The sequence below is a fragment of the Anopheles arabiensis genome, chromosome 3 (genome assembly GCF_016920715.1).
Source record: "Anopheles arabiensis isolate DONGOLA chromosome 3, AaraD3, whole genome shotgun sequence".
NCBI classification, from domain to species: domain Eukaryota; kingdom Metazoa; phylum Arthropoda; class Insecta; order Diptera; family Culicidae; genus Anopheles; species Anopheles arabiensis.
Window position 1 is genome coordinate 86,208,839 of NC_053518.1, and position 11,388 is coordinate 86,220,226.

The 11,388-nt window shown below is 41.1% G+C and overlaps 1 protein-coding gene across 4 annotated transcripts in view; it reads left to right on the top strand.

Annotated features, from left to right (window-relative positions):
• Positions 1-4,422, top strand: part of LOC120902954 — a 31,732-nt gene extending 27,310 nt beyond the window's left edge. For all 4 annotated transcript variants that reach the window (XM_040312055.1, XM_040312054.1, XM_040312056.1 and 1 more), the window contains exons 5-6: positions 462-555; positions 932-4,422. In XM_040312055.1, the coding sequence (XP_040167989.1) occupies positions 462-555; positions 932-1,210 (373 nt within the window). In that variant the 3' untranslated portion in view covers positions 1,211-4,422. The remainder of the gene's footprint in view (positions 1-461; positions 556-931) is intronic.
• The last annotated feature ends 6,966 nt before the right edge of the window (positions 4,423-11,388 follow it).

Below are 11,388 nucleotides of genomic sequence, written 5' to 3' on the forward strand. Positions count from 1 at the left end.
ACCTGATATCCTTCTTCAAATAACTAATCTAACGTTTGAATAAGCTAAGATGTGAATGACGACGTCAGTCTTTGGCATCAACTTTGACAAGAGCTCCCTTGCACCGATGTCATGCATTAAAAAGCTATAAATTTTCGCCAAGTTCAGTACACCTTCATAACAAGCCTTCAAGTTCCATCATGAACCATACACATCAGGCTAACCAGCCGTCAGTTTCTATGGAGTACTAAGTGCTTGTTAGAAAGCGCCATAGCTCTGCAAAGTACCTGCCTTTCTCTTAATCAGCCACAAAGAACGCCATCGGGACGATTTTTAGTTAAACAAATCTTCAAATCAGCTATAGAGTTCGTGCTGGCTATTTGGGTATTAAACATATTTTTATATTCTTGAATAGAACAGCGTAAATAATCTTTTCTATAACTTTACTAATAGCCTTCCTTGTTTTTCTTTCGCTTCCACAGACAATCAACACAAGGCCGCATGATCGTCGTGGGCGATGGAGCTCTCCTAATAGTCGGTACCTTCAAACGACGCGTTCCCGATCCCGACTTTAAGGTAAAGACCATAGCTTCATTCTACCCACTCCAACTTCTAGCTCCAGTATCTAACGACAACACAACACCCTAAACCGGCAAACAAACTAAACCCGTGAAACAATGTCTGCAATAATGATGCTTTATTAGTTTAGAGCACTATTATAGCATCCATTTCGTTTGCCATTGTTTTTCGTTGCTTTTGTTTGACTTTCCTATCGTGTCGGGGTTAGGAGAGGGGGAATAATATTTGCAAAGGTCCCTGTTTTCGTGCTACGATACACTCCGATTCGACGTTTCTTCCTTTTTATTTCGTTGTTTGAGAAGCAGTAGCTGAAATTAAATTACTACAACCCGTACGCCGTGGTCCTTTTCTCTCTCTCTTTCCCTATCGCTAGCTCTATCTGTCGTCCAACATCAGCCTGGCCGACTATAACATGGGCTACTGTCTCACGGGCACGCTCGAGCGGGGCTGCGAAAGGACGAACCAATATCAAACCACCCACTTTGCCGTCATACGGCGCTGCTGGCCGTCGAACGAGCACGACGGTCACCACGGCGGTGCGTTCGGTGTGGGCGGAATCGGTGGACAGGGTGGAGGTGGTGGTGGTGGTGGTGGTGGTAAGAATAACAACAAAACACAACACACCTACATCGATTTCCTCTTCAACCGATGATAACCGTGCAGGCGCAGGGGGAGGGATGGGACGGGAAAAATGGCGATTACGTGAGAGCGTTTTTGGTTCAAAGTTTTCGTCCCTCGTTTCGGAGAGCCTAGGGAAGCTATATATATATACATTTTGTTTCGAGGTAATAACACATCGGCTTGCAAGCGATACAGCCGATGGTGTAAGATGGACGGATGACGTGTGCTTCTAGGTAGCGTTCGATGATAATATAAATTTAGATATGAACGTATGATACAAAGGTTAATGCGATATAGTCTCCAGCAGGCTTGCATAAGTCAGTGTAATGAGCTGCGACGGTGGTGTTAAACATGAGCTATGCTTTTAAAAAGCAAAAAAAAACACCTTTTTTTACTCCAAACAGTATTACTACAATCAATAAATATAACACGCAACACAAAAGAGATGAAAAACACATACAAGAAGTGGTGAGAAAGATCTGAAAATGTCTAACAGAAATAACAAAACACGTGAAACAAATCAATTACTTGATACTTTTGGCATAAAAATTTGAAAGAAAAATCAAACAATCATTCGCAAACTGAATCTTCTAAACAGAAAAAGAGGACAAAAAAATGTGGAAAGAAAATACTGACAGAGCAAAATATTTAAAACCTAAACCACACATAACACAAAACCACAGAAATCAAACGCATAAATCAAACACAAAACGCATGGAACGGAAAACGGTACGATTTTGCAAAATATGCAAAAATAGAGCGAAATAAATCAACAAACAAATTCGCAAAACGCGCCCAAACCGCGACGGTTGGACCCGGCGTACCGTGCGTATCCATCCGGCGAATTTTTATTTATTTTTGAATCGCGTTTTGGATTTTGCTTGCGAAGGATATAAATAGTAAAGGTATTTTTGTGTGGCACAACCCCGAAGCCGTGTCGTGCCGAAGCGGCGAGCGAAAACAAACACCGCTCGCTGGAAGATAGAAATCAATCAACTTTAACAATCGAAAAATGTGCGTTCACGCAAGCGTTCGTTGCTGGTCGTTGCCGAATGGGAGTAAATAAGTCGCGCGAACAAAAACAAACGCACACACACACTACTTAATAGGTCGTACGAGTGTGTGTGTGAGCCGTTTAGTGTATAATCATTCCTATAAAGCACGGAAGTGAACCGAACGATGTAGGCGGGAAAGCTGGAGCAGTTTTGATGCTGAATTATGGTAGGAAAACGTATTTTTGTACTGGTCGCTTTTTGTACATAGGAAACTTTGCTTGATAGGCGCAATCGAATGTAAGTGGAACTAAATTTACATACAATATAATATAAAACACACCCAACCAACCCGGCTCGAAAGGTAAACCCGAGCGTACAGGTGTACAGGTTGATGCTTTTCTGCACTCTTGCTTTCCTGAGCGGTGAGGGCTGAACACGTGAAAGCCCAGCCCAGTCATACGTAATACCGTTTCCGTATCCCTTACCGTGCGTGTAATCGTTGCAGATTTTTTTTTTTTTCATATCATTCTTGTCATATCATTTAATTGTTAAAGTAGTTCTTTGGGGTTCTCTTAAGGTAATGCTTATTTAAGACTTTTTTATATTTTAAATAACATTCAATGTTCACTTTATTCAAATTTCACGAAATTGTGTATGAGCTATTTTTTTATCTATCTCACTATTTAAATTCATTATGTTTGCTCTGAGCAAATGAGCAGTAAAATAGGTAAAGCTAAGAAAGCATACAATGTAAAATGAAGAAACAAATAAGAAGCTAAACAAACATCAAACAAACAAACAAACAAACAAACAAAAACCATTCGAAATCAAAATGTAACACGATGAACATTAACGTCCTGCCAGTATTTAACGTCCATAACAAATAGTTGTCTAGTTGCACGGACGCGCCCTTGCAAGCGCACCCGGTGTAGAGAATAATGGTGACTGAATGCTAACAAACCTAAAACAAAAATCGGAGGAATTGTAGGTGCAGTAGGTGTCCTAATTCAAGCGCAATGCTTTACTGATCGGAAATTTGGAATTGTGTTTGGTTTTCAGCCGACCGAGTTCGGTTGATATTACATCATCAAAAACATTAAAGTATTATTTTTTTTAGCCTAATGGTGTCATTACTGGTAGTATATTGAATAGTTGAACTTGTGTTCTCTCGATTCTCTTACTTTTAATTAACATTTATACTAAACTCCTCTGCTTCCGCAACATACGTACACACTCCCCCCAAAATGCCTAATCACAATACAATCGCAACCCAGGCCAAGGACTTCAGGGCTGTCAGCATCGGATGCTCCCTTTGGCTGGTTTCTCGTACACGACCCCGTACGAAACCAGAGGCAAGCCAAGCCAAGCACCAAGCCAGGAACTGAATACAATTTTTGCACACCAAAGAGATAGACTACAGCAGACAAAAAAAAACTGGAGGCGCTTCATAACTAAATAGCTTAGCTTTTTTGTGTAGAAGAAGTCCAGCATAGTTGCTAGTGAGCGGAAATAGACATGCAGATAGACCCCAGGAAATTAATGAAAACAGGTGAAATAGGCTGTTGAGAGTGTCAAGTTTGCTAGCGTAGAGATACAAAGAGAGGGAGAGAGAGTGAAACAGAGATAAGAATGCTTCGTTTGCAAAACAGAAAGAGTGTAACAATAGAAACATGCATCAGGAACGCATTTTGATTTGAAACGATTATATTTCGCACACTAACTAATACTCCCTACTACTCATGCTCTAGCCCGCTAAACGGATATGTGTAAATCATCTTAAATACTCAATGCTTTGGCCGCCTAGGGATAAGTGTCATTCTTCTGCGCCCCCTTTGAAAAAGCGAACTACCATTAAGCGTTACTGAAGGGAGTATGTAGCGTCTCGCATCAATCGCTAGAAGAGAGACTATTTTTTCTAAAGGAATTTATATACAAAGCCCCAACGATACAGCAAGATAGGAAGGTGCAGCGCCCAACACAGGTGGATGGGGGAGAGGATTGTGAGAAAGCGAAAGGGAAAGCTACGGCAGCAAGCGAATTGATTCGGTAGATTCCCACGTGGTTGGCAAATTTCAAATCAAACGATGTCGTCAATAATGATGTATAAGTGTAATTATGTATGTATCGAGGGCTGCAGCTCGGTTTGATTGCGAGGCGCGTTGTTTATGAGTATAACGATTGTAGCACGTGGAAGATGCAATGATGCATGGCGGGAGAGAATGAAATAAATGTTGTTATAATTTCCATACCGATTGATTTATTTCCTGGGCTGGCTTTGAAATGATGACTTTTGTCTTTCTATGTACATTCTTTGCTTCTGCAGGTTCTGGTGAGTATGATCGCATGCTTACTTCTGAATGTAATTAGATTTAATTTTAAGATAAGTAGATTTTAAATCCTCATGCAAGCCTTCGCTAAATGAAGTATCAGGCGTCTCCATTAAAACATTTTATATATATTAACACTTTGACCGCCGGCCTGACGTCACAGTTTGCGAGTGAGCACGTAGCGCATGACAAGAGAGCGATGAGAGCGACAATTGTTCGTGCGACTATTATCACCCTTTGTTTCATTTCGATAAGCGGCGTAGCACATGTCGTTCTCGTTCTCTCTTTCCTACCTCATTCGTTATCAAGAGAATTGGTGAGCGTCAGATACAGAGCTGAGCGGTGAACAAAGCCGTCATGCGATTTCATATGACGCGGCGCTTAAAGTGTTAAATGAAAACAATAAAACAAACTGGTTTTGGGAAAAATGCAGTCAATAAACAGTGAGTCAACATGTCCATACCAAAGTCTTGTTGTCTTAAGCAACTCTGTAATAACATTCGAACTTTAGTTCCTACGTAGTAACCTACTAGGCGCCTCCTTTTACTTCACATTGATTGTTTGAACCTTACAACAGTAAAATAGCATAGTTCCAACGACTTGTTGACATTGGCGTTAGAAATTGGTGAGAGAGAAAATATGACTCCCAAGACAAGACAGAAGTTTTCTTACAAACGAACTGACAGTTCAACCGTACGACTCCGCACAGCATAACCGCGAGGCTATATGAGGTGAAATATACAGCGAAATGAACTATTTGACAGGCGAAATATCTGACAGGTACAGCTAAAGGGTTGGCGGAGACACAACATCCGCTTTCGAAATTCATATAAAAAGAATATCTTCTTAAGCAGAACATTCCATAATTGCAAGAAAGTATAAATTGTTGACTCAAAATTGACGAAGTACTCGATATTGAAGTTATTTAATGGATTTGATGACGATTTTGTACACGTTATTTGTTTACATTGCCTGTGAGCTGCTTGCTATGATTCTTTATCCGTCAGATATTTCACCTGTCAAATAGTTCGTTTCGCTGTATATTTCACCTCATGTGGCCAAGCGGTAACACTATGCTCCGTGTTACGCCAGGACTCCACAGAGCATAACACGGAGCGCAACATAACAACTGACAGCTGCCAAACGCTTGAGAAAACGCTTGCGAAAGGAGGTTAAGCGTTTCATTAACTATCGGTCATCGCAGTAGGTTGGTAGCTTTTCAAACAAAAAATGAGCGGCCTACTAAGGATATTCAAAACATGGTACCGGCAATAAAGCGTTTTATGAAGCGTTTAGCAGCTGTCAGTTGTTATGTTGCGCTCCGTGTTATGCTGTGTGGAGTCCTGACGTTATAACATAACAACTGACAGCTACGAAACGCTTCACAAAACGCTTTAGAAAGGATATAAAACGTTTAATTGACTGTCGGTCATCGCAGTAGGTTGGTAGCTTTTCAACAAGTAATAAGCGGCCTATTAACGATATTCAACATGATATCAGCAATAAAGAGTAGTCTTTCAAATGTTTGACAGCTATCATTTGTTATGTTGCGCTCCGTGTTGTGCTGTGAGGAGTCGTGCAGTAAAGTGACTTATTTTTTGACAGCAGCTTAAATACAACCAACATGTTTAGCATTTAGTTATTTTTCCGCTTCATTTTATAACAGTGGAAATTAAAAGATGTCAGAATCATTTAAATTTTATAATAGATAAGGACAAATGAGGCGTGATCTTGAATTATCAATTTAAATAAAAATAAAGAAAGAAGAAAAGATTCCGATCGATTCAAAAATTGGTCTCCCTTTTCTCGATTTTGGTTTGCAACTAACCGCAAGTTGCGATGGCGCCCTGTCCCTGTCCAGCTGATCTGCTTTACTATATTTAAACTTTGTTAGTGACCGTTTCTCAACTTTCCTCTAATTCGTCATCATTTCGGCAATCCAGTGGTCTCATAACTGTATCGAATTGTCCCTTTCTCTTAAACCTATGGCGCCATCTGCAGGGTTTACGGATATCTATTCGAGCTGTCAATCGTTGTTTTGTAAACATTGCTGCTGTTTACTTGGCACAAAGCTGATATCGTGCCAAAAGAACCTGTGAGGTCAATTGTTTCCTTAATTTTGGTAAGTTTAAGCCTAAAAGGAGGTAGTTATACATACTAAAATACGGTAGGTAAGAACATACTCTTCCTAAATGCATTAAACTATAATATAGAATGATATTCATATAAACTTCTCTTAAAATCTTGTTTGATTTAAAGCATGATCAATAGTTTCGTTTTCCTCCTGAATAAAAATCAATAGTTTCGTTTCATGTTTCAAGAACATACCATATCCATAACATATTTTCGTTGCAACATTCAATTGTTTTCATTCTATACGTATCATTGAAACAAATGTATTCAAATACTGTTCGTACACTTAACTAAAACCTAACTGAAACGTTGCTCATCAACCATAGGCATCACTTTGCACAAAATGTAACAAAGTTTAATCAACACACACACATTCGATTACCATGCTTTGACAAATCGAACAGTGCTAATGGTAATTACTCGTTCGCTTCTCCATCAAAAAGCACACCAAACCAACAAAAAACCAAGCCATCCAACGACCAACGACTAATCAGCATTTTCCTTTGTTCTAAGCGTCTGCTTTTCCACCCCCGGTCTGACTACCAATCATCCAAAACTACCCGAACAAACGATGCTGGTGTTGTGTTCGGTACCACGAATGTCGTTATCGTCACACAGGCACACGAAACGGGCACACAATCAGCAAACGAGCCGACCAAAAATCCTGCTGACTGTTCGATGATGACACATTTGATCGGTTCTGGGTTCTGGGCATTGTTTCTATTTGATGAAAACGATGCCGCTACCGTTTGTTGAGGTTAATTAAACGCATTATCCTCCCTTTCTAACAAACGTCCGCTTTCAGCTCCCGTTCCCGCTGGGGAGTGTTATGCTACAGCCAGAGGCTACGGCTAGAGGGTTAATTAAGCCCATTCAGGCATGGCTAACGACTCCGACCGCATCCTTCGAACCGGGCAGAACCTGGGTAGATTCTAGTGACGACAAATGTTCGTTAATTAGATGGAGGTTAAGTATTTGCGAACGGGTCCACGCGTCCAGATGGTGGCCCGCCCGGAATGGGTTCGCAACACAATCGCAACATGATTGGCGTCTGATTAACGAACCACTGGATAACATGTGTTTATGCTTTTAAAAGCATGGTGATGTTTGATGTTGCGACACGGCGTTGATGAATAGGCAACGACCGTACAACGAAAACTATGAATTAGAAATTAGCAATCAGGAAGCTCTCAGGGATAATGTTCCGCTTAGCTGTTAATTGGTTCACATTGAACAAATAATAGCATAGTTTTCAAGAGCTTATTAAAAGAACAAGTTATAACTGCAAGCTTTAACAACCTGGATACAATTTTTAGCCAAAATTACTGAAACATAGATATTTATTATTTTCTAAATTCTTATGCCTCCAAGAAAATATAATCATCAAAAAAATATGCCAACGCAAAGCTTTACGCTTCATTTAAGCTAAATGATGAAATACCTCACCCTCGTCCTTCCTTCACTCGCTCTTAGGCGCTTGGAAAAAAGGTTCCATCTTTATCGCTCTTTCATGGTCGATTAATCTCTGCACCATCGCTTTCCACACCCCGCAGCTACGCGCATATAAACAACAAACAAGAAGGAAAGAAAAATCACACCCACTTCGATTCCACTCATCGATTATCGAGCCCAAAACCCTGGGAGGCTAAACGTTGATCAAGGCGACACATCAGCACGACGAAGATAAATGACTTTGACGACGTGTCAAGATTGGACTTGCTTTGGGAGATTTCTGCTAAAAGGCCTCTTGCAAAAAGGGAAAGTAAGCATTCCGTTCAGTTCGAAGAGGAGCAGTTGTCCCGGTAAATGTTGAAAGCAATGTTCATTAATTAGGATTAGCTTATTTTAAACTGATGTAGGCGCTAATGTCTTCTTTCGTTTGGGTAAAAGAGCCAGTGCCAGTTGTTTATGTGTTAATTTAATTAAATCGTAATAAAAGTCACTGTCGGTTTTGAGGTCCTAATTTCATTCAAACTTCCTATACATTACAGTACTTAAGGGTCATTATTATATTTGCGAATTTAACCTTCACGAAACACAGCATCATTTCCAATAAAGAAAGGATTTATCTGATGCCTTCAAACCCGCTTCCAAACCCAAACCCAACGGCGTTCGGATTATCCAATTTCAATAACGAACCCGCTCAACCGCGTCTACGGTGGCCAAAATAAGGCACGACAATCGCTGCGATTCCCCCAAAACAGTTAGCGCACGAGCGTAAAACTTCCAGCCCAATAATCCTTTTCCGAAGGCAGCGAACGATGCGGTCCGGCTGCTGTGCAGCCAAGTAAAAGTGGGATTTTACAACGGATAAAGTTAATCCTTTCGCAACCCTGGGAAGACGCTGGCATGCTAGCCCACCAGGAGATCCCCAACAGTGTCCCCAAATCGTCTTATTCATCAGTCTTCCGTGACGCAAAACGTTGTCGTTAAGCTTAAGCTTCTTTTTGAGGGGGAGGGTTGGAGAGAAGTGATCTGTTTGATATTTTTTAATATGGCACTGCACAGCAACTGGAGCCAGTCGTTCCAAGTGAATTGAGATTAAAAGCACAATTTCGTCTTCCTTTCCTGTACACGGTACCGTTTGTCTCCGTTGCTGTAATACTTACAAAATACAAAGAGCAACACAAAAACACGACTCCAGATTGAAACGTCTTCCCGCTTTGAAGCGTCGTTGCTTCAGATCACGCTTCCACTAACGAGCGACAATTTACTCTCGCATTCAATACTGTGGTCAACGATGCTATCGTTACTATTAAGTGCAAGCGCAATATCACGCGCACTGTTTGCGTTTCCGAACGAATTGCGGCTCCCGCTTCATATTAGCCCCGCCAGCGGTGGCGGGCCATGGGATTAATCTTTCCCCTCCCAAAGACAAAGGCGGCCGCGGGAGGTAAAACAACACGATAGTGCACTCGATATCCATCTGTCCTGCGTCTACCCTGTGCAATCCACGGAGTTTAATTACCCTCGCAGAAACAAATAGCAGCAGCAGCAGCAAATCTAGCGCTAACCGTATACCGGCCATTGTGTATCGGTGAGGACGTTGGCGAACCGATGGCTAATGGCTATCTTTTACAACAGCTTATAAAACTGGCACACGAGCTGGCTAGCTTGGATGGCTCAGGAGGGAGGCAAACCCCCCAGCCTGAGGGAGCTTGTGCAGTCTTGCAGTAGTCAGCAAGCGTCCGGCGAGTTGGCAAAGGCGAATCTTGTCTTTTGGCATTGGGATCTTTTCCTTTGCCTTTTTTTATTTTGTTCTCTTTTTTTCCTTCGCTTTTACCTTTCCCGAAGCTAACTGCAAGAAGTCTCATTAAACTTAAATTAAGTTTCTTGCCATCGCATTTACTTCCGCGGAAAGGCACTTTCTTTGCTCCGGTTTATGAGAATCAATGGTGCAATGCAACTTTATTCATTTTGCTACTGTAGTAGTTGGCTTTAGCAGTATCTTTCATTCATTGAAAAGCGTTAGTTAGTCACTATTAGTCACCAATAAAATAGTGAAATGATATTTCTGCAATGGAACGGGTTTAAGAGTTTGAATTATTTTAGTTTTGATGTTACTAAATCTAGCTTTTATTGTGTTTTTATATTCATAGTGATTCTATACAGCAATCAACTTATACTTATAAACTAACTGAAACTACCGAGTGCTGTAACTAACCTGTAATAATCCTTTTTGAACACAACCTTTCGTCAAATACAATCGAATTTTAAGGCAGTTCCTCAACAGAAATATATTTTCATCTTTTTTTCGGTGATAGCAATATGCTCTCTGGAGCGCACCCAAAACTCCAATTTGACTATTGTTAGTCCGATTTCAACTCCAGCAAAATGGAAGCATCTAGTTTCACCCATAGTCAGAGTCATCCGGAGTCGTCTGGAATCATACGGAGTCGTCTGGAGTTGCACGGAGTCGTCCAAAGTCTTCGGGAGTCGTTCGGAGTCAACCGGAGCCTTCAGGTGCGTTCTGTTTGTGACTAGGGATTTCATTTCATTTGTTTCGAACGTCGACTCCGTACGACTCTGGACGACTTCGGACAAGTTTGAACGACTCCTGACGACTCCAGTCGACTCCGACTCCAACTCCGAACGACTCCAATTTCAGGTAAATTTGGGCGACTCCGGACAACTCCACACGACTTCGGACGACTCCGACTCCAGAAAAAATTGGGCGATTCCGGACAGCTCCAGACGATTCCGAATGATCCCGGATAGTGCTGGATGAATCTACTTTCCGGATTCGGCTCCAAAATTGTCAAAGTTGGTGGATTATTGTCAACTAAACCCATCAGTACACTGTTTTCCAGCTCTGTTTTCAGTGTGAACTTGCAGCATTATTCAAAACTTGCAAGATGGTTTTCAACAGCTGTCATTACTTGTGACTGAACTTAAATTATTCACGCATTCTTATTGGATACTTGAAGCCATTAGAAGATGGTTCTTTTTTATTTGATAACAGTGGATCCTTAGCAGATACATAACAGCTACATAATCCACTTTCACTCCTGATTATGCTTTACTCAAGCCTGGGGAATTCTATTTTACATGCCAATTTCCAAAGCGATGACCCTCGGTCAAGTGCTTGCTTGAATTGTACTCTATAGTTCTGCTAAATTCAGTCAAAGATCAACTAAAAACTGTTATCAACTATGCGCGTGACCTTCGACCATTAAGAATTCTTTAAACATGTTCATCCCAAAACCATTCCCCCAAATGCATTAGATGTGATCAAAACGTGTGACTTACGCTTT